General features: G+C 40.9%; 1 protein-coding gene across 1 annotated transcript in view; it reads left to right on the top strand.

Annotated features, from left to right (window-relative positions):
- Positions 1-23769, top strand: part of SUCO (SUN domain containing ossification factor) — a gene marked incomplete at both ends in the record, with an annotated part of 76746 nt that extends 52977 nt beyond the window's left edge. The window contains 9 exons of the mRNA XM_080698782.1: positions 4716-4784; positions 5668-5758; positions 9317-10474; positions 11884-11971; positions 13117-13221; positions 14943-15097; positions 15485-15576; positions 21896-21951; positions 23326-23769. Coding sequence (XP_080554908.1) covers positions 4716-4784; positions 5668-5758; positions 9317-10474; positions 11884-11971; positions 13117-13221; positions 14943-15097; positions 15485-15576; positions 21896-21951; positions 23326-23769 — 2258 coding nt within the window. The remainder of the gene's footprint in view (positions 1-4715; positions 4785-5667; positions 5759-9316; positions 10475-11883; positions 11972-13116; positions 13222-14942; positions 15098-15484; positions 15577-21895; positions 21952-23325) is intronic.
- Between the last annotated feature and the right edge of the window lie 304 nt (positions 23770-24073).

Here is a 24073-nt window from a genome sequence, read left to right as displayed (position 1 = left end):
TCAGAATGGCAGTCGTCAAGAAGTCAAACAACAATAAATGCTGGTGAGGATGAGGGGAATAGGAATCTTCTACACTGATAGTGGGATTGTAAATTAGTGCAGACCCTATGAAGATCATTGTGGAGAGTCCTCAGAAAACTGGGAATGGATCCACCATATGATCCAGCTCTACTGCTTCTAGGTATCTTTCTAAAGGGACTAAAATCAGAAAATTATGGTAATGTATGCATATCCATGTTTATAGCAGAATAATTCACAGTACCCAGTTATGAAATGAATCAGCAGATGAATGGATTATAAAATTATGGGCTATACACAATGGAATTATGCTCGGCAATAAAGAAGAACAGAATGTCATTTTCAGGAAAATGTATGGACCTGGAAAACATTATGTTAAGTGAGATTAACCAGTCACCAAAAATGGAGGGTCATGTGTTTTCTCTCCTAGCACAAGCTAGGGAGTAATCAGAACACCAGAGGGTCTTCAGATAAGGAGGGGAAACCTCAGTGGAGCCAGGGAGAGGTGGCCTAGGGAAAGGGAGGGGAAGATCAGCGAAGGAGTCGCTTCCATAGAGTATCAGTGTCAGTCTCTCTATCCTGTATGGGGAAGAGGGGAGCGGGGGAGCCCGCCAAGGGCTGCGTGCGTGTCACTGTTCTTAAGAACCCCATTATGACGTGAGACTATACTGCACCAATAAAAGTATTTTAAAAGGGGATTTTAAAAATAGCACCAAACTAAAAGACCTTTAGCTTGTGGTAGTTATCAGAAAAACGAGGATGCCTTAGATTCAGTGCCTTACCACTTACCTTAATGATTAGTCATTAATCACCTCTCTGAGGTAAACTTGGGTCCCATCCCAAAAATATGCTGGTATTTGAGTTTTACTTTCCTTTCTATTCAATTGATTTTTGAGTGCCATTAAAGCCTAACTATATGTCAGCGAAGAACACTTCTAAATTTGTGGTCACTTCTCTCTCCTCTTTGCCCTGTACGTTATTTTAACTAATTAGATGCACACTCAGGTTTAAATGCCACTTTTTGTATTTTTCTCTTTGAAGAGGTGTTTCTTGGAATACTTTTGTTCCCTTTTGGGTGTCTGGAAGGGATGTCCATTTAGCTTCCAGTAACAGGTATCAAAAAAGTTAAATAGTAAGACGAGGCCAATGGGAAGCCGCAGGACGAGGCTTCGCATCAACAGTGGGGATTCAAGCTCTTCTAACTCTTCAGGTTTCACAATAAGAGACGTGGACACTTGAGTACTAAGACTGTTTACATAAAACTTGCTACCTTGTATATCTGTGTCTTTGTAGTCTTTTCTAAAGAATTTGGAACTGTGATCCTGACTTAGTTATAGCTTTCAGGGTGGTGTAACTTTAAGGAATAAATAGGAGACTGGACTTGAGCCAGAGAGCTGGTCTCTGACACTGGAATTGGTCTAAATGTAATATTTCCATATTAGCTCGAAGTGGGCCTATTTTGAACCTATTTTCCCTTGTATTTATTATGTACCTGGTGTCTACAAAATAGGATTCTGTGGCTTTATCTTTGTAGAAATTCCTTTTTTCTTTTACTGTATAGTGTACAAGAGGCTGAGTGTCTCTTAATCTCAAATGCAAGGGGCCAGAAGTGTTGATTGTGGAGTGCTTGCATATATGTAAGGTGATATCTTGGGGTTGGTACCCAACACTAAGCACAAAATTTGTTTCCCATACACCTCATGCACACATCCGGAAGGTAATTGTCTACGGTATTTTCAGTGTGTCTGTGTTGTGACTGACTCATCTGTCACTTGAAGTCACTTAGGGATTTTTTCACCTGTGGCATTATGTTCAGTGCTCAAGAAATTTGAGATTTTACATTGTTTGGGATTTTGAATTTTGGGATTAGAGCTGCTCAACTTTTCTACATACAGAACATGTGTGTCAGCAGTGCATCGCTCCTGAGGAGATGCCAGAGAGCACACGCCCTGTATTTAGACAGTCTTGACATGCGATTTATTTAGCTGCTGACGAGAAGTGCGTAGATCAAGCATTCTTTGCTTTGAGCACGTGCAGCTCTGCGGCTCTTCCCCGCCTGACGCTTGTTTACGTCCTTGAACCCAAACGTTGAAGTCTCCAAGCTGCTTTGCTTCCTTGCTCTTTGCTGAGTGGATTGCCGCATGGTTGTCTTTGACACTCTTGCAAGTCTGCCTTTACTCTTAGATATGTGGTCTGCATTTTGCTAAAATGGTCGTATCTGCTTAACTTACATATTTAAGACACATGGAGTTTTTCCCCCGTGGAAGAAACATTCTCTCATTCATTCTCTTTTTCTCTCCCCCTCCCCTCCCTTTCTCTCTTCCTTCTCCCTCTCCTCTTCTCTCTCTCCCCTCCCCTGCTTTAGAAGGAGTACACACAAGAAAATTGATGTGTTGTATTAACATAGGTATAAGCTCTTCACCCTCAGCATACTAGGCATGAGACTGAGTGATGATGTTGAGATGTGTGGTCCTAGCAGTATTTTATTCCTAAAGATTGAGATGGGATGAATAGTTTGCCCAAAGGAGTTGACTATTCCAAGAGAAATGTGGGGTGGTTAACCAGTTTCACAGACTATTGGAAGTTGTTTTGTTAGCCCTTCTAAAGGCTTTTTAGTGTCCAGATATCATGATGATAAACTTCCATGCATTTGGCTCTAAGTTGAGGATGGTCAGAATATTCACAATGCTGCTTTCTCTCAAAATTTAAAAAAATACATATGCTGGGCAGTATTCTGTGAACATAGGGAAATTAGTCCTTTAGGTTAGATGAGTTGAGAAAGTAGAAGTTTGCCAGAATTAGTTACCCATTGGTTCTCTGAAATATGATAGATGGTGCTGCAGAGGGCAGATAGTGGGAATCCTCTTTACTATAGAGCTGACATTAAAGTTTAGACTCACCCAGTACTCCAAGCTCATTTCTTTGTTCATATTAATTCCTGTGTTTCTTTATTAAATTCCTTAGTTAGAAATGCCCTAGAATTTGAAATCTGAGCTAAGGTCTTACTTTGAAACACAAGAGAATATAGACAATTGATTCCAAAATGTGGTTTCTGCAAAGCAGTCCTAGCTGTGGCTAACGTAGGTAACAGTGTCAGTAAAGGATTTCATCTGGCAGCATGAACTGATTGGCATTAAAGGAGGTTCATCAGGAAGTAGGGGTTTCCCTCCTGTCATTGGCTCTCTAGCCTATGCAAGAGCCAGGGCTACTTCTTTGTGCTAAAGGGCAAGACATTTAGAAATGTTATTTAAACACTTAAAATGACAAAAGCAAGCTTTTGTGTTGTAATCATGATTGGAACCAAAGTACCACTACTTTGTTGTCTTTCAGATTATAGTATCACAGGTACACGACTACCGTGTGTGTAGCTGTCACCTTTGTGACAGTCTTAAGTTCTGCTACTTTTATGTCAGCGTATACTAGGTGATTATAAAATCAGGTCCACCTGACAGTACCTAGGCTTTCCCAGCCTCCTGATATCCTAGTTTTCTTCTCTTACATCATTTCATACATTTCTATCTCATATTTCACTGAAAGTGTGATGAAAACCCTATGAATGTCTTCTAGGAAAGGAAATAATTTATGAGGACTAGTATATAGCCCTGCCAAATCTTAGTATTTTAATAGAAATTATACTGAAGATTTAACTTCTAGTAGAATTTCAAAGATTAGATTGGGGTAGAAGTTAATTTCCCTTGAAATGGCATCAAGGAAGCTGCCCTGTTCCCAGCAATAGCTTTGTTTTTCTTTTTCTTTTTTGTCATCCTGGGGAGGGAACCCCGGGGCCTTCTACCTCCAAGCTATACCTCCAGACCTCTTTTATATTTTCTTTGGAAAAAGGTCTCACAAAGTTGCCAAGGCTTGCTGAGAACTTGGGATCCTGCTATCTCAGCTTCCCAAGTGCCGGGATTGCAAGCGTGCAGCACCATCCCTGGGTCACCACTAGCTCTTAATGGCGTTCGTCATTTTGTGGTCCTCATCGATAAATACATCAACTTATACAGCTTTTATTCATTGTCCAAATCTCCTTTCTGGAAAAAGAATGATAAATATGCAGATAGTTCTACCTGTAACACTCGGAATTTTAAGATTTGATTTTTTAAGTAACCTGCTCCATCTACATCCAAATCACAGAAAAACCTGTTTTTTATAATCCAAAAAACATGTTTTTTGGCCATTGAATTTTTAAGTTCTCAAAGAATTTGGTTCTGTGCAGTATAGTATCAGTTTGGAATTTACCCATGTTTCAATAGGTGTTATATGTTAATAGCTGAATATAAGTTTTCTGCTTTTATTTGGATAATCACCCCAGTTTATTTTTACCTGTGATAATCACACATTGAAGGAAAAGCTTTTGTTTCTTTAAACTTTTTGCTATTGTTTTAAACTGTAGAACTTTTTCAAAGAAAAGTGAATTTTGAATTTCAAAAATGGATTTTGTTCATCATGTTTTCTGTATGTTGATTATAATCACTTCAGTTTTCTAATATGCTGAAGAAGCATTTTAGTAAAAGATTTGGAGAGGCTTTACAACAAAAGTACATTTTAATTTAGAATTTCTCCTGAATATAAAAAAGTAATTAGTTAAAAAATTAAGGCAAAAGGGTCATTGTAGTTTTTTTTTTTTTGACAATCTGATATTTATATGAGAATACATGGGAATATTGGTGTTTTTTTCTGATTGGATTTTGTTTTAGATGCCATTCTAAATATGGTGAATATTGCTGCTAATATTCTGGGAGCAAAAACTGAAGACTTAACAGAAGGTACCTAATCATTTTATGGGTCTTTTAGATAGCTGGCACTCCACGGGTCCCTCTACTTAGGACAATCAAGTTCTAAGCCAATACATTTTGAAGTGTTTTTAGAAATACACAAGTGGCTCAAAGGAACTTAAGTCTTCTACTCTGTAGTCACTGTTTATTTGACTCTCATGAGTGGTTATAAAAGGCTTTGGGCTGCACAAAGCCAGTGAATGAGCTTTGGCACCCCAGCTGCAGCTGCAGTGATTTTATCTGGAATCTCTGTGCTGTGGCACCGATGCCCTTAGCAGCTCACACTCGCTTTCCTGGTATGTATCAGATCCAGAAAGCCATTTCCTACCGAATGCATATAAGAAAACTATGCTAGCAAGGAAAACCAGTGCTGCTTTGTGGGTGTGGTACTGGGGCCCAGCCCTGTTTATTTTTATTTGGAAACAGAGTCTTGCTAAGTTGCTGAGGCTGGCTTTGAACTTGTACCTCCCAAGTACTGGGATTACAGGCATGTGCCATCGCACCTAGCTAGTACTGCTTTTTGTTTTTAAAAGGGGGCTTAGCTCCAAATGCTAAAAAAAGACCCATTTTTTTCCCCTCTCATCCTCTTTAGTAACTCAAATGTCTAGAAGGCCTATTAATCATGTAAGATAATATAAAATTCAGTCATCTGATTTGCTTTAAGAAGTTGAATAATATGCATTACTTACAGCTGTAATCTTGTACAACCATTTCTTTCTAAAAGAACCTACATTAAAAAAATAACTATAGTAGCAAATCTATTTGACATTTTCCTTCTCCCCAGAGAAGCTAAAGTTCTTTGTTACACAGAAAGACACTTTCATGGTAAAGATTTTAAAAATTGAACTCAACACGGACATCTTTCTTAAAATAGGAAACGAAACTGTATCTGAGAATGCCACTGCCACAGCTGCACCCACCATGCCCGAGTCACGGCCTGTCGCAACCCCGGTTCTGCTGCCTGAGTAAGTCACTCTGCTACTGCGTGGAGTTCATCCAAGTGGACAGCCACGGCTGCACGTGCAGACGGCACAGAGCTCAGCCTGGCCACTCGGGGCCTTTGTGACTCTCTGTCATCTGTGGACGTGTCTACATTCCAGACCTTACCTTGGTGGTTCTGCTCTTATGAATTATTGTTATTATTTGCAACATTGTCTTTTTTTGGGGGGGAGGGTGGAACCAAGAGCATTCTACCTCTGAGCCACACACATCCCCCGCCCTTTTTTTATTCTTTATTTTGAAACCGGGTTTCACTGAGTTGCAAAGGGCCTCACTAAGTAGCTGAGGCTCTTTGTGAACCCCAATCCTCCTGTTTCAGCCTCCTGAATGCTGGGATTACGAGCATGCGCCACCACGCTTGGCTGATTCTTTTCCTTATTGAGAGTAATTTCCCTGTTGCAAATAACTGTGTAAGATTAAGCTTGAGGACAAATTTTAAAGGTCTATTCTTCGTAAGTTCAAGTTTAGAAGCATTGATGATATATACGCAGTGTCCTTACAAAGCTAACGACACTGAGAAAGTGTTCTCGTCATCAGTCTAGTCATAAAGGTCCTTTCCCAAGTTGTAGTGGCTATTTTGGGCAGGAATGTATGTAAAGGTAACAGAAAATGCTCACTTGGAGTTCTTTTCTACCAGGGATGGCTATATTTTTTTTATACCTTTACTCATTTCCAATAGAGAATGAACTTAAAATGATTTGCATATGGGTATGGTTATTGTAGATTTATGTATTTTTAAAAAATATACTCAGCCGGATTTGGTGTCACACGCTTGTAATCCCAGCATTCGGGAGGCTGAGATCGGAGGATCACAGTTCGCAGACAGCCTCAGCTACTTAGTGAGGCCCTTTGCAACTCAGTGAGACCCTGTTTCAAAATAAGAATAAAAAATAGGGCTGGGGGTAAAGCTCAGAGGTAGAATGCCCCTGGGTTCCATCCTCAGTTCTGCACAAAAAATAAAATAAAAAAAGATATATCTGTGTACACACACACACACACACACACACACACACACACACACACACACATATATATTCTCTCTCTCTCTCTCTCTCTCTCTCTTCCCATCTCCCTCTCTCCCTGGAAAATTACAAAATCTCCTTTGCTCTAGGTTTCTCTTCTTAAGAGATAAGATACTTGAACTAGAAATAGCCCAAGGTATTAGGTAATGAGAATTACAGTGGGCATTCTTGACTGTAACTCCTAGGTACAGTACCAATTCCAAAATGAGATGTTTAATTTTTGCTCTGAGAAACTCAGTGCAAGACTTGCATTCTCCTGTGTTCATCCTGAAAGTTCTTGAAAGAGCTTCTTGCGTGACTAGAGAGAACAGCCAGCCTGTGCAGTATTGATGCTGGAGGGCCTGGGGGCCTGGGGGCCCAGGACATTCTCAGTGTCTCCGATTACTCGGAGCTGTGTTGCTGCTCTTAAATCTGTAACTAGGCTTCTTCAGTTGCAACACATGGTATGTCTTGTCTTTCAAAACTTAAAAGCCGGGAGTGGTGGCGCACACTTGTAATCCCTGGGTTTGGGAGGCGGAGACAGGAGGATCGCACTGCTTCGGAGCCAGCCTTGCTGGCTTAAGAGACCCTGTTTCCACATAAAAAAGTTAAAAAATAGGTCTGGGAGTGTAGCCTGGAGGTAGAAGGGCTTCCAGGAACCCCAGTACCACCAAAATATTAAATAAAACTACTTTCCTCTTGTGTACATATGAATTTATATGTACACATAGATGTGACTGTTGAAAGATACTACGTCAGGCTAATGTAGCAGTTTTTACTTAGTGTTATTTTTTTTAAAAGATTCTTGCATATTATTTTTACTTAACATTTCATCATGTTTATCTTAAATTGTTTTTAACGTTTATGTAGCAATCTTTTGATGAAGATGAAAGAATCCATTGTAGGATGTTACTTTTAAAATTATGAAAAAGCCTGACTGGTAGCACACGCTTGCAATCCCAGCATTCGGGAGGCTGAGACAGGAGGATCGCAGTTCGCGGACAGCCTCAGCTACTTAGTGAGGCCCTCTGCAACTCAGTGAGACCCGGTTTCAAAATAAAGAATAAAAAATAGGGCAGGGGGTGTAGCCTGGAGGTCAAATGCCCCTGGGTTCCATCCCCAACCCCCCCCAAAAAAAAATTATGAAAAACTGTCTCTTCCTAGGTTTGAGTAAGTTGTTTTTTTAAGTATAGCTCTGATTAGAGCGTATAATAGTATTAAACTTAATAATTACCAAATTCACTTGAAATTAATAATTCACTTAATAATTACCAAATTCACTCGTCTTTCCCTTTAGGTATTCATACCTCTTTTTTACTGTCACAATTTATTTTGTAGATAATAGGCAGTACCACATGAATATGTGAATATTATTGGTGAATATAGGTGTGTATATATGTATATATATATTGCTATAAATTTCTGCTTAGGTAAGCATAGGGTGATTATGTTTTAGTTTGATACATTTACTACTATTTTACTGTCAACAAAATGGCAATCTACTTTTTAGACATTGCCTGTTTCACTACCTTCCCTTCCCTTTGCTATTATGACAAGTCTTTATTTGAAAACCTATTCTGATAATTTTTGTAAGCAGAAAAATTTGTATATAAAAGTAGTTGTTCTTGGGTGTTTGTATATTCTATTTTTTTTTTTTTTTTACAATGCACCATTTGTGCTGTAAGGCTGTACCCAGAAAATCATCTTGGAAGGAACCACAGGCAATATAAATTATATCTTGTAATGGTTTTTCCAACAAGTTTATTCCTTCACCCCATAAACATACTCCATAGCTGAGTGGTAGCACAGAATTAAGTGGTGGTATCATTAAGTGGTTACGTTACTGCTTTTAATAATAAAAAAATAGTCTAGAAGGTACAATGATTATTCTGAAGAAGAGGATATATTTCTTTTCCCTAAAGCAAATAATCTTGTAGATTTATTGAAATTCTGACAGCATCTATAGAAAATTAGATTGAAAAAATCTAACTACCTTTTAAAATTAGGTTTTCAAAAAAAAGATAAAAAAATTAGGTTTTCAAGCATGGAGCACATTCATAAGTATTAAGAGTTCTGGATTCTAGTTCTAGCTCTGGGTAACTTGTAATCTGCAAAAGGAGGTAGAGTTTATAAAAATTTGATGACTATTTATGGGAAGAAAGGTTTACTATTCATTCAGAGAAAGAAAGCATTCATTTTCAAACTGTTCCTAATCTGATTCAAAGAAGGCTAGTTGGTAGGGTCAGTCTGCAGTGTGATGGTTTGAGTCCTCAGGCTGGGCACTAGAGACTTTATGTGTGTGTGTGTGTGTGTATATATATATATATATATATATATATATATATATATATATATAATGAAAATGTGTTGAAGGGGAAAAGTCATCCAACATATTTGGATTTCTTCTGTATTTGCAGCCTTCCCTTTATATGTATTTCCTGATATGTTTATTTTTCTCTAAGTATAGTTTAACTTTAGATTTCTAGTTAAATGATTTGTAATCACTATACCTAATATTTCTAGGTCTGTGACCACTGAAGTACATGACACAGAGCCATCAACACCAGAAGCTCCGAAAGAGAGTCCTATTGTACAGCTAGTTCAAGAGGAAGAGGAGGAGGCAAGCCCGTCCACAGTGACCCTGCTGGGCAGTGGTGAACAGGAGGATGAATCTGCGCCCTGGTTTGAGTCAGAGACACAAATACTTTGCAGTGAACTGACCACGATTTGTTGTATTGCTAGTTTTTCGGAATTTGTACATAAATGGTGTTCAGTTGGAGTTGCCCTTTATCGGCAGCATAGCAGGACTTCTGTAAGTAAAGGAAAGGATGATCCTGTCTCATCTGAGCCGTCATTCCTACTTCCTGCAGAATCAGCAGATGTTTCAGTATTGCAGCCTGCAAGAGAAGACTTGGACAGTAAGAAGATGGAAAGGGGAGTGGACACTCTCGTTCTGGATGACTTAAGTAGTGTGCACCAAGGTGTTTCCATGAATCACACTGTGGGTGCAATTGAACTTGAACCAAGCCATCCTCAGACCCTTTCTCAGTCACTTCTCTTAGATATTACTCCAGAAATCAATTCATTATCTGAAATAGAAGTCTCCGAGTCAGTTAAACCTGAGGCAGGGCACACGCCATCACAAGTGACTTCCCAGGAGAGTTCTGTTGAGGTCGACAGTGAAGCAGAGAGAAAGCTTGAGAGCTTTAGTTCTCTCGAGAAGCCATCTCCCATCTATGAGACAAGTAAAATCAATGAGGTAACAGATACTGCTGGAAAAGATGGCATGGCCTCTGAGCACAGTACCACCAAGCTCCCCGAAACAGTGCTGCCACCTGTACACACAGCCATCGTGCCAGACGGAGACGAGGGGGAAGCCAGGACGAACGGAGTCGACACACCAAAGCAAGGCTTCACTCCTGCTGCCGATTCTTCTCCGTTACCCGAAGTGAGAGAGGACGAACAGACTCCAGAAGATGCCCTTTTGAGAGGGCTACAGAGGACAGCTACAGATTTCTATGCTGAGTTGCAAAATTCTACAGATCTGGGATATGCTAATGGAAATCTTATACACGGGTCAAACCAGAAGGAGTCAGTATTTATGAGACTTAACAATCGTATTAAAGCCTTAGAAGTTAACATGTCTCTCAGTGGTCGCTACTTGGAGGAGCTTAGCCAAAGGTAAGCTTTGGCACGAGTATTATATTAGCACAATCCATTTCACATGGTGAATTTACTAGTACAGTATGATTCGTGTTTTCATTGTGTCACCATATATTAGTAGTAAGCCCAGATGTAGCTGGAGAGAGAGAGCCACTGATTCTGACCTACGGAATTGATTTTCTTAAGTTTAGAAGGACTACTCAGGAGCATGGCCCCTTTATTATTACACTAGTAACAGGTGTGCAGTATCTGAATTCACTTTCTCCTTTACTCATGTGAGATGGAGTCTGGCTATATTGCCAGGCTGGTCTGGACAAGTGGGTGCTGGACTTAAGTGATCCTCCAGCCTTAGCCTTCCACATAGACGGGACTGCAGGCCGCACCAACTCACCTGGCTTCAGCTTTCCTTTACCTTCCACTGCTTAAATTCAGCTATCTTTCCACTGGATTCCCAGCGGGCACATGGGAAAAACTATATAGGACTTACAGCTCTCAGTGGAAGCCAACCAGGTATCATTTAAGAGCTTAGGTAAGAAAAGAGTGGACTGAACTGGATAATAACCCAATATTTCTAATTTTCACTCTCTTACCTACGTCATAGAATCCCAGTTCCAGTTGTAATAAGTTATGCCTTCATACTCCTGAGTGCCGAAAGCAGTGCCAGTACAGTTAGTCAGCAGTTAAGACTGACTGCAGTTCTCTGGTTTTTAGACCTGTGTGTGTCCGGTGCCTTTTTTTTTTTTTTTTTTTTTTTTTTACTGGGAGTGGAACCCGAGGGCTTTTCTACCTCCAGGCTATACTCCCAGACCTATTTTGTATTTTATTTGGAAACAGGGTCTCACCAAGTTGCTGAGAGCCTCACCAAGTAGCTGAGGCTGGCTTTGAACCTGTGTGATCCTCCTGTCTCAGTCCCCCCAAGCTCTGGGATTACAAGCGTGCGCCATCATGCCTAGCTCAATGCCTGTTCTTAGGGCTTTTCTAACATTCTCCGCAGGAACATCAAAGGTCCAGAGTTCTTGAAATAACACCACATTTTCTTGCTCTACTGATGAGGTTTTCAGTAAGGTAGTCATTGTATTCTAACAGAGTTTCTTTCAATTTTATACTTAAAACTTTTTGGCAAATTGTATGTACATGTGCATGTCCACTTAACTGTACTTGCCTGCCTTTCCCCACCCTGATCTGCACCCCAAGGTAATCATAGAAATCATTAACTTTTATATAGTAATGCCAAGGCTTCCTGTTTAGGGAGCTTGTATCTCAAGGACCTCTTTATTATTCCTCTGTAAGTTGTCCTGTATTGTGCAGAAATGAAAAAGGGCCATTTTAAGAAAAAAGAATTTCTCATGTGTCAGAATCAGAAGTTTATTTCCAGAAGTAAGTGAAAATGAGATTAAAGTTAATATAAACCAATTCTTACTCTCTAGGTACCGAAAACAAATGGAAGAAATGCAGAAGGCTTTCAATAAAACAATAGTAAAGCTTCAGAACACTTCAAGAATAGCAGAGGAGCAGGTCGGTTCCTTCTTCGTCCTATATTTAGTTTGTATGTAAATACCCATTGAATTTTATAGGATCCAACTGGTAAGGAGAGGTAGGAACGTCGGCTCATGTTTCCTACTAATGGCCGATGGTTCGGCCTGGCTCTGACCTCATGTGTGGCAACTTTAGGTATCAGCATCGTTTTCTCCTCTAGAGGAAATCTTCTTGCACATTGCATATTATGTTTTGTATGTGCTAGTGAACTTTTCTGCAACTTTGTTAGACTCTGAAAAATCCTTTGTGGTTTTCTATGTAGATAATCTTACTAACTGCCAATAAGAGTAGCTTGATTTCTTCCTTTTAATCATCATAGCTTTTTATTTATTTTTTCTTGTGTCTTGGCTAGAGCAATATAGTCATGGATTTCAGTCTTGCACCTTAACTATGATGCATGTTATCGCAATAAAAACATTATACTTAAAAGACTTTTTAAAGTTATTTGGATTAATGGAAGGATGAGGTGAGGGGCCTGAGATACTGCAGTTTAGTTAATAGCCTCTTACCCTCTGTGCGATTTTTATACTTTGTTATGGCAGCTTTACCAAACTAATACGTTATAAATATATGGTATCATTTTAAATGGTGCTAATCAAATTGTGGCTTTGTAATCTGTAATAATGTTGCATTTTACCCATGATCATTTCACCAAAGTATGCTTTTTATTTTGCACCTTGTAAAATGAGAATCCTTTAGAAAAAGGGCTTGAGCAATAAAAAGGAAATGTGTTACTTAAAAATGCTTTCCGGTGTGCCTCCTTGCTTGCTGCTTTGCTGTAGAGCACGCAGCCCACAGGGACAGTTTCTGCATGTAGCGGGTCAAACATGTGGACCCGTACTAGTCGGAAACGTAATTGATTCACTTCTGTTGCACAGTATCTACACTGTTACAGTGAGCGACAACATTTTTTTGAGGGGAGGGAGGTTTGGACACAATCCCAGCCTCTTGAAGTATTTGTGTTTTTAACCATCTGGTTCAAGTTTGTAATGTTTATTAAGATCTTCCTACTAATGCTGCTTTTTGTGGAAGTATTTAGTGTTTTTTCCATATTATTTTGCCTGATTATAATGTAGTTAATGTAAAAATGAAACAGATAAATGATACTTCATCTTTTATCATAGGACCAGCGGCAAACTGAAGCCATCCAGTTGCTACAGGCACAACTGACCAACATGACGCAGCTTGTTTCAAACTTATCAACAACCGTAGCAGAACTGAAACAGGAGGTAATTACTGTGGGCCTGACAAGACAGCGTACCTGGGGAGGGTGTCACAAAGGCAGACTTGGAAACATGAGCATAATGTCTGCAAAGTTGTAAAACTCATTTATAGATAACTTTTTGAGAACACCAAAATATGGCATCTTAAAGAGTTTTGGATATATGTTAATTATAATTTTTGTAAAACATGGCTTTTGTAATTGAGATCTTACCAGTAATTGAAATACAGTGCTATTCTGGAAAGCCTTTTGCAAAAGGTGATAAAGCAGCACATACTTCGTTTTCAATTAAAAAGTCTCATAAAGTTGCTAGTAAAGCAAAAGTTTCATTGACTTCAACTCATGTTTATTGAGCAACCGTGTACATAAGGCGGCACGAGCTGTCCAGTGTTAGGCTGCGGCACCAACAGTGCCTAGTGCCTGGCCTCACGGGGTCCATGTCCTCAGGGAGCGGCAGGTTACGCATAGCAGTATCTGAGGAGATGAGCCTTTCTCCTCGCGGTCAGTGCTGCGACGGGAATGGTCGTGTAGGTGCGGGCGGGCGGCTGCTGTCGGAGGGTGGAGGTGCGCTGCCGTAGCTGGCTGACCTTGGGAGTCCCGAGGAAGTAGCATTAGAACTGTGACTCGGGAGGCTGAGCAGCCACCGGTCTGGCAGAAGAACAGGCCTGTTACTATCAGAAGTAGGGCGAAGGACCCAAGACTAGAGATAACAGGATGTGTTTTGAAAGCAAGAGAGCAAGCTGGCGTGGCTGGAGCAGGGTGCCTGAGAAGAGAGGCTGAGAAATGGGTTCAGGATGCTGGCCAGCACCCTGCTTGCCCCTAGAGCTCAGTGGGCAATTTAGAGTTTGAATTTTACTTTAACCATTGCAAGTCATTGGAAAGTTTTAAGTAAAGAAATATATGAGCCATCACATCTATGCTTAACATGTTGAGAAACTCCCCACGCGTCTCACAGGAGAATTGCTTGCTGGGGGCAGCAAGAGCAGAAGAGGAGGAGGAGACCAGTCAGAGACGTTGTAGTGGTGTGGGCGAGGTGAGACTGCTGGCGAGAACTAGGGTTTTAGAGGTGTGAGGCAACTGGATTCAGAATGGATCTGGGACAGAAAAAGAAGCCTTGCTGAACTATCAGGAATAGGAGGAAGAGAAACTAAAGATGGTTTCCAGATTTTGCGCTTAAATAACTGGATGATTAGTGACTCCATTTCTTATGATGGGAAGAACTGGATAAGAACAGATTTTTTCCATCCCTGAGGAGGAGATAATGCAAATGGAAAGCAAATGTGACAAAATGGTAATGATTGTTGTTTACATTGTACCGTTTTTAGAACTATTCCATAGGTGTAGAATTTGTCAAAAAGAGTGGGAGAAAGGGGGTAAAGAAAATAAAAGCTTTGCCTTAGTAATTTATTTCCAAAGAATATGCCTTGTACTTTGTGTGATACTAAAAATTGAACCCAGAGGCATTCTACCTTCAAGCTACAACCCCAGCCCAGTTTATTTCTTATTTGGAAATGGGGTCTCACTAGATTGATGAGAGCCTCACTAAATTGCTGGGGCTGTCCTCAAACCTGCGATCCTTCTGTCTCAGCCTCCAGAGTACTAGGATTACAAGTGTGCACTACCATGCCCAGCTTTGTATTTCTGGTTGTGAAGCACGCTGGATTTTGAGTTCTGTTATATTTTCCTAATATGACTGATTATTACGGCTTCACCCACCCTTCGTCACAGGTTGCAGATCGACAGAGTCACCTTGTCCTGTGCTTGGCTCTTTGTGCCGTCTTGGGGCTGATGCTTTGTGTGCAGCGCTGTCGAAGCGCTTCTCAACTTGACGGAGATTACATTTCAAAACCTCCTAAGAGCAGTCAGTATCCAAGCCCTAAAAGGTAACGTTTGCATTGTTTTTAGTGTTCTTTTTATTTCCATTGTGCGTTTTGTGCTTGATATATTCTTGAGGAATTTTGAGTCAAGGGACGTTGAGAAATTTCCAGAGTGCTGAGTCTTGCTCAGGTAGCGAGATGGTCCTGTACCTGTAAGGCTCTGACACTTCAGCTAGAGAAAACGTAGTAAGTGCATAGAATCCTTGAGGTCTCCCGAGGTAAGTGCTCAGATGGGGAATGGAGAGGGAGGAAGAAGAAAATAGGCACTTAAATAGAATGCTTCTCAGACAAGACTGGCGATTAGAAGTTTAGATTTAGTTCCATGTCGTACATCTAGTTCTTAATGTGTAGTATTCTCATTGTGCCCAGTATTGATTTTTCTTTATGTGTCAGGTGCTTCTCTTCCTATGATGATCTGAATTTGAAAAGAAGAACTTCATTCCCTCTCATCCGGTCCAAGTCTCTACAGTTAACTGGCAGAGAAGGTGGGTTTCGTGGGCGTTTGCTGTGAATATAAACGTAAGGCTGGCTTACTTCTGGCATAATGTCATTGTGCTCATGACCACCTGCAACAGAAAGCCAACGCAGGTGTGTGTGTGTTGTGCGAGGTCAAGACCACCTACCACTTTCACGTGTCTCTGCTCCTCTAAGACTCACAGGGCGGGAGGGGGCCTAGTTGACGTAGCAGTTGGTAGTTTCATTTGCACGTGCTCCTGTTCAGAAGTATTTCTTTTTAGAAAGGGATGTTTGAGAAAGTTCAGCAGATATGGAAAACCTGAGTGTGGTCCCATAGCGTCCTGTGCTTATCTGCCTCTTCCTGTACAGGTAGGACCCCTTTGTCTCGAGGACTGTGGGGCACTTTCTAAATGAAAAGCTGTCCTGCTCTTTTTTATAGCCTGAGTTTAAAGTTGGGTTCCATTGCCTAATAGTCAGTAGATACTTAAACTTAAGTGAATGGGATATATATTGATTGGCTCTTTTTCTATTCTAGCACCTTTGTAAGTAGTGCTTATTAGGAAACAGTAATTTGTCCTCATAGCATTATTAAAGTAACCAATTAACTCCATGTATCAGTAGTGCTCTCTTTATCCCTGGCTGTTCTTCCTTTAGGGCCTCTGCATAACTGAGCGGCTGTTTCAGTTTATTAACTCATTCCTGAGCTTCACACAAAGCTTTCCACACTTAACCCAGTGTATGTGTTATTTACTTAGAGCAGTAAATACCTTCCTTATTCGTGATTTTTCTCTTTTTTTATCTCTTGGTTGATAATGTCCATGTTAGGTGATTTTCTTCTTATTTGAAATATTACTTACAGTGAAGCATAGTTGTCATATGTGAAATTGAGTGAATTTTCATAAACTCAGCACACCTGTATCAACCGTACAAGATTGAGCACAGGATTATGTAGCACCGCAAAACCTCCTTGGTGCTTTTTGGTCACTTACCCTACCCCTCCCAGGGTAGCCATTATTTTGATTTATACTGTCCTGGGGTTTACCACGAGTCGTGCAGACACTTGTTCATTCTCGTTCCCGTACAGCACTCCATTACACAGTCAACTGCACGCCTTCCTTTCCATTCGGGCTGCTTCTAAAAGCTTCGAGGCTCTTACGTATCTTTCGGTGAACACATCTGCATTTTTGTTGGAAACAGGAGCAGCAGCCTGCGGGGCTGCGTGTTCAGCTCGTGTTCCGGGGTGCCCTGTGGAGCGATTGTTTTTGTGACGTGTCCTAGGCAGCATCGAGTGCGTGTCTTACAGCCGTTCTGGCAAGGGTGCGTGTAGTCCTTCCTTGCGTTGTGTTCATGCACTTAGAAAATATGTTACGAGACTGTTTTTCTTGGTGTCATTTCTAGTCTTATTTTAAATTGAGTGGAGTTATGGGTATTTAGCTATTTTCTGTATCCGTCTCATAATTCCAAGTTGGGTCACCTTTGCCCTTGGTAACAGGATCACTGCTTTTTTAAACAACAGTGTCATCTTGGTTTATCTTTATACATAAAGAAGGTTGAATGCAAGTAGGTGGGAGACTGGCTTATCTTTCACTGTGTTCTCACCTGGTTGAATTAAATCTCCTCTTAGGCATTTCTTACAGGCTGCTTCGATTTTACTCCTCCTGTACGTATGTACCTTTACGACTAAACTGAGAAGGGGCCAGGTTGCATGTTCTGTGGTCATATTAGAAAGTGGACAACACGTGTGCATGTATGTCTACAAAAGTTTTCTTTGTATCCCACTATGATGTATGAATACAGTGCACCAATAAAAATTAAAAAAAAAAAAAAAGAAAGTGGACAACATAGACCTCATCGCCGTCACCATCTTTGTTCAGCATGCCCAGTGTGCTGACATCCTCGGAGCATTCTTTATCACGGTTACTCTGCAGCTGGTCGCTAGCATTGCTATTGATTCTTTAAGATTCCCATATCTCTGCTTACTTTATCTGTCTGTTCTCTGTCTGCTTTTTCCATTAAAGTCCTTAGCATTATGAATCTTAATTTAAAAAAAAAAAAGCCCTAGTCTATAATTCCCCCATTCTTGCCTTATCTGACTGTAATTTAGATGCTTGTGCTGAGGCTCTTCAAACTGTTCTTTTGCCTTTTAGTATGCCTTGTAATACTGAGTGTCCTGTACTAGGTAAGTGGCCTGTGATGCTGCGACCAAAGGTGGGTGGGTTCACTCTCCAGTCCAGTGCTGAGGCCCTGGTCTTTTGGTCAGCCTGCTCCCCTGTACTGCAGACTTCACCAGTGCTTCCCCGCCATCCCGCACCCTGCCCTGTAGGGGGAACGTGTTGGCTCTGTTAAAACTTAACTGAGAGGTTCTGCTTGAAGACTTTGTCCTAAGCATAGATCTTGTTAAGTGCAGTGTTCTGGCTTCTAGTGGTGAGGACCGGGTAGTGTTCCTGAAGGGAAAACTCAAAAGCATAGGATTTCAGCTTGGCTTTGGCAGCGGTTCAGTGCAGTCAGGTTCTCAGCTCTCGCCCTGCTGTGGTTCCCTCAAGGCCCGGGCTCTGCTCTGGTTTCTGTTCTGGTTGGCTGTGACGCTTTACTTCCACCTGTCTCTACGTCCGCCAGTTTGGGGGCAAGGGATTGATCTGAAGCCTTGTCTCTGATAGCTCCAAGGAGAGGAGTTGGTTTTTGTCTGTTTGGTGCTTGTTAGACAGGCTGGCAGCATTTATACTTCTAACTTGCTGGGCCAGAAACTGGACGTGATTGTTACATACAGTGTAGTTGCTTTACTGAAATAGTTCATTTGTAGGTTATTTTAGATTTGCTGGGAATACTGGCACGTCTGAGAATAAAGACAGTTTTGACTCTTCTTGCAGTCCTCTTAAAAACTTGTATTCCGTTTTCTTCCTCAGCTGTGATGGCTGGCATCTTCAGCATTGCGAAGTAGAAGCTGACAGGTATCTTTGTCTTGTTCCCAGGGGAAAGCTTCCAGTGTTGACTGTGAATTAGTATATTGTCACGGATGTGTTTAGATATCTTTTGTGTGTCTTCCTAGTCCTGGTTTGCTAGTAGCTCCCCTTCCCCATGAAGCTATGTTGAATTTTGCCAAGTAAATTTTTTTAGCACTCTGTAAAGTGATTTTTTTTTTTTTTTTTTTTTTTGGCGATACTGGGGGATGGAACCAGGGGCATTCTATCTACAAACTCCACCCCCAGCCCTATTTTTTATTCTTTATTTTGAAACAGGGTCTCACTGAGTTGCAAAGGGCCTCACCAAGTAGCTGAGGTTATCTGCAGACCAGGATCCTGCTGTTTCAGCCTCCTGAATGCTGGGATCACAAGTGATCATTTTTTGGTTTTTTGTTTTATGTTTTTTTTTTTTTTTTTCAGTACTGGGGATGGGACCCAGGGGCTTTTCTACCTCCGAGCTACACCCCCAGCCCTATTTTTTATTCTTTTTTTTTTTTTTTTTTTAAACAGTATCACTGAGTTGCAAAGGGTCTCTGCCTTTCAAATGCTGGGATTACAAGCGTGCACTGCCACACCCAACAGTGATCATTTTTTAATAAGGAGATACTGAGGAAAGAATTTGACCAAATTATGTGTGTACATGTGCAAACATGCACCAGTGAAGTAGTATATATGATCACAATGAACCAATCAAAAATAAAATAAATGGTTACTTTTTAATATTATGAAGGTTGTCAGCATTATAATGATTCTCTTAATTTGTCTTCTAATGTTGGATTTCCTGCATTCTTAAACTTTAGTTGGCCATGATATAAATGTCCCGGGCCTTCATAACATGGTTAACTTACATTTGTTTGATAATTGGAAATTTTTGCCTCTATTTTTAAATAAGATTAGTATGTAATTTTTACTTCTCATCTTGGGTATTGGTATATAAGGCTTTTAAAAATCTCTTTATTCTTAGAAGGAGTTTAAGATTATAAGTTACTGTTTTTAAATTAGTAAAATTATGTGATTCTAGAATTTTCTTTGTAAGAAGAGTTTGGGGCCTTTAACTCAGATTATAGGAATAGTGCTTTCCAGTCACTTTAAATACAAATTCCAAGAATTTGTTCGTGTATTCTAAACACTAAGATGTACTATCACAAGAACGTTCCCATCCCGATCTGGCCTGCCTCCCGCTCTTTCTGCTCGTCCTCACTACCGTCACTGTAGTGTTAGGGAGGAAGTATTTTCTCTTTCTGACGCCATTTAGGTTGGAAGCTATACAGTTTTTGATTACCCTAGAAATTATAAATACTTGTCGAAGTCTAAAATTAATACCTTTACCTTTCTGAACAATAATTACAAAGACTGTAAAACTTGTATTTATCTCTGACTTCATGTGTTATTTTTGTAGGTTGTAAGTATTTTTTCTGCTTAATTTTAACTCAGGGCATTTCTACATTTTACATTTAACATTCATTTAAATTTACACAAAATATTTATGAAATCCTTTAAGCGTCAGTCCTGTTTTCTAATACCTTTCATTTGTTAGTACTTCCTTTAAGCCTTTGAAATACTATTCTCCTTTTATCCATCTTAATCCTGTTTGCGGTGTAGCAGGCTCTTTGAGTCTGTGGTTGGTGTTTTCTCTAGTCCCTCCCCAGGACCTTCTGCTCCACGCCCTCCACTCTCAGTGAAGCGCATCAGCCTTTCCCTGCATCTCTGTCTTGTAAATTTCCATCCTTGGCCATATAGCTGAGCTGTGTTCTGGATTTTTGCTGTCTGTCTTCTCGGCCTCTGTCTTCTCGGCCACAGTCTTCAGCTGAATCTCATCTGTTATTAAGTCCATACATTGGGTTTGAATTTCAGCGATTACATGTTCAGTTTCTCAGAGTTCTCGTTGTATTTTGTTTAACACAACTAGGCCTTTCCCCTCATGTTTCCTGCAGATCCTCCCAAGCTCCTCTTTGTTTAAACATGGTGCACGTGATCCCCTTTGTCTGTGTGTCGTGCTTGTGGCACCTTGGTCCTCGGGGATCTGTCCACTGCATTGTCTTTGTGGCTCCGGCTCTTTGTGTGTTGTGTCGTGTACTTGGGGATCTTTGTGTTGCTCCAGTTTGAAGAATTATTTGTACGGATCACGTAAGGTGTGAAATGTGGGTCCCTCTTCCAGAGGGAATGTGTGTTTGCTTGACAAGTGGCGCTTTACATTCAGGGATTGAGGTTTGTTGGGCTACTGGGTATTAACAGTATCCTGCAAGTCCATTTTTTACTTGAGGCTATAGTCTTCTTTATATAAGCCAGCTAGTGTGTGCGGGGGTCTCGAGAGTGCCCCTTTGAAGGGGCCTGGGGCCCAGTTTCTGACCCATTCCTCTGCGATCCGGTCAGAACCAAGTTCATGTGTTCTTGCCTTGCAGATGCACTCAGGACAGAGTGACGTGCGCGCCACCTGACTGCTGGGCCCCTGCTTTTCCTTCAGTTCTGGCCCGGGGATCGCTTATTCTCTTGGCACTATTAGTCCCTTGAGATTGGTGGTGTCTCAGTATTTTTACATATTTTATGACTTTCTCAGGAAATTCCTTGGACGTAATGTAACAGTTGGTTGGCTCATGTTTTTAATGAATTTGGGGTATGTGAAGCTCTGTAGTTGAACACACCAACTGCAACATCTCAGCTCAGTCACTCCCCGTTGGATGGCACGTTGCTTGGCAGGTTGTCTCCTAGCCCTTCTCACGTGTATGCTTATCTCGTGAGTGTTAGGAGCGGGTTGGAGTATCTTGACTGTGCTTTGAGTAATATCTGACTAATGTTGGGATTGTAGGCACTTTTAGATCTAACTTACTCACCATGCCAGGAGTGTTTGGTCATTATTGCTTGGTTAAGTAAATGTATATCACAGTTGAGCAGTTTTTAGATTTGGCATTCACACCTTAAGTCATAGTGAGATGGTTCTCTTAACTGGCTTCTGTACATGGGCACACTGTTTGTTGCACATTTATAATCCACCTCTGTGCCACGCTGTACAGGTTAGTCTTTTAGGGACATGGTCACATGATCTGGAGGTTTGGTGTTAGCTTATGCAGTCATGTTCTTATCAGGGTAAGAGGTTGGCCCCAGAGAAGGATGCTTCTAATGCTGGTTGATAACTGACTGCTAATTAAAAATTAACAAGGAACTATGGTTGAGTTGACAAATGGGTCTCCTTTAGCCAAATCCACAGTAAAAATGGTACCATCTTCTACCTTGCCTGCTTGGGTTTACTGATTTAAAAACACATAAATATAGTTAGCATGGTATAAATGTATATTTCTCAGTTCTACTAATAACAACTAATGGCTGATATATTTTCTTACTGTTTTTATAGCAAACCTGTTTTTAATTTTACATTTTTTTTAACTTATAGTGGACCCAAATGATTTGTACATTGTAGAACCCCTCAAGTTCTCTCCAGAAAAAAAGGTAATGTTCTTTTTCTTTACTGGTCTGCTGTGTGGTAGTAAATAAAGAGATAGGTTGAAAAATTTAACAAAGTATTCCTTAAATTATTGTTTCAGTTATGATAATGATGTAAATAAATGTTTACAGATATCAGCAAGTTATGAATGACTCACAGGCCGTTGTGGCCTATTTTGTGTGTGGGGAGCCAAAAAGCGTTTTCTCATTTTGAAAGGATTATAAAATAAAGAATATTATTGCAAGAGAGACAGCATGAGATCTGCAAAGCCTAGGATGCTGTATCCATCCAGTGAAAGGGAAAGTTTGCCAATCCTCGCTAATCCTTGCTAATCCCAATCTAGCACCAGACACACGCCAGGTGCCGCGCCCACCCTGTAACCCTCAAGCACCCTAAGGTGGTGATCCCCCCCGCCCCTTTTGTTGTGCTGGGGATCTGACCCCAGGCTTGGAGCGTTGGTGGGGAGCGGGCTCTCACTGCGCTGCATCCCCACACCGTTAGCCCCAATTTTTAAGTGAGAGAACCAAAACTCCGGGGGATGTGTCATCCTTAAATGACCCGTTAGATCGGTGGCAAAGTTTAAAGTGTACTTAGGATTTTCTGGCTCTACAGTCTGCTTTCCCATTTTGCCTTTCAAATTAAGTCATGCTCGTTTTTTAATTATGTATTTATTTTATGGTACTGGAGATTGAACCTAGGAGCTTTGCCTCTGAGCCACACCCTCAGCCTTCTCTTACTATTTAGTTTGAAACAGAGTCCCTCTAGGTTGCCAAGACACTTGCTACATGGTTACGGCTGGCTGTGAACCCGCCATCTTCCTGTCTCAACCTCCCAAGTAATGGGATTAGAACATGTGCCCCAAACCTGGCTTTAATACTTATTTAGCTCTCATTATTGTGGCTAGGGAAAACAACTTGGGCTTTAGAGCCAAATACCTTAAGATTCCATTCCAACTTGGGCATTTGCTACTTTGTAACTTGGGCGAGGGAACTGGAGCGCTCAGCCTTGGTTTTCTCATTTAGGAGCCAAAAACTTTTTAGAGCTAATAGGTAAGGTATACATGAAAGTAACCAGGATAACATCGGGGGCATAGTAAGTGTTCAGAAGTTAGCTGCCACTCCCTCCATCTCTTCACCTGTGTTCACAGGTTGTGGGTAAGCAATTAAAAGTTTGCAGTGAGTAGTAGTTAGGAGTGGAAAGGTAATGATAGTGTCCATATGCCACGTAAGTTGCTTGAGGGTGTGCATGTGTTTATAATAGTTTTCCTTCTCACCAGGTGGGGGCGCTTTCCTCCATTAGTTCAGCTGTCTTAATGTGTAATGTAATTGTTGGAGGTCTAACAATTACCTGTTGCCTGTTTTTTCTTTTGTTTGTTATAGAAGAAACGCTGCAAGTATAAAACTGAAAAAATTGAGACCATAAAGCCTGCAGATCCATTGCATCCTGTAGCCAATGGAGACATAAAAGGAAGGAAGCCCTTTACGAACCAGAGAGATTTTTCTAATATGGGAGAAGTTTATCACTCCTCCTATAAGGGCCCTCCGTCTGAAGGAAGCTCAGAAACTTCTTCACAGTCAGAAGAGTCCTATTTTTGTGGCATTTCCGCCTGTACAAGTCTGTGCAATGGACAGTCCCAAAAGACAAAAACTGAGAAGAGGGCTTTAAAACGAAGACGGTCTAAAGTGCACGACCAAGGAAAACTGATAAAAACTCTCCTGCAGACCAAGTCAGGGTCCTTGCCGAGCCTGCACGACATCATCAGCGGAAAGAAGGAGGTCAGCGTGGGCGCGCTGGGGGTCGCCACAGTCTCGGGGCAGCTCTGAAATTAAGCAGACTCTTCAGACTGGAGACTTTGCTGTTGTTTTTCTTTGAAGAACAGTCTGTGGTATTTGAAGGGTTTGGGGGAGGGAGAAAATATTGGGAAAAGTATTCAGAAATTATGGTTTCTGCCTTTTTAAAAAGTAGACGGGATTGTGTCAATCTTGGTTAATGAGCTACAGTTTTATGAGGCTGATCACTTCCTACAAAGAAAATGGTAGACATTTTATAAAGATGTTTTTCACAGATTAATTAATTACTGGGACAGAATTAATTTGGAAGCCCAGTTCCGTGGGCGGGATAGGAATG

This window comes from Muscardinus avellanarius, assembly GCF_963383645.1.
Source record: "Muscardinus avellanarius genome assembly, chromosome: 7".
Classification (NCBI taxonomy): Eukaryota; Metazoa; Chordata; class Mammalia; order Rodentia; family Gliridae; genus Muscardinus; species Muscardinus avellanarius.
The sequence above is the reverse complement of the archived record's forward strand: the minus strand, read 5'-3'. Positions and strand labels throughout refer to the sequence as shown.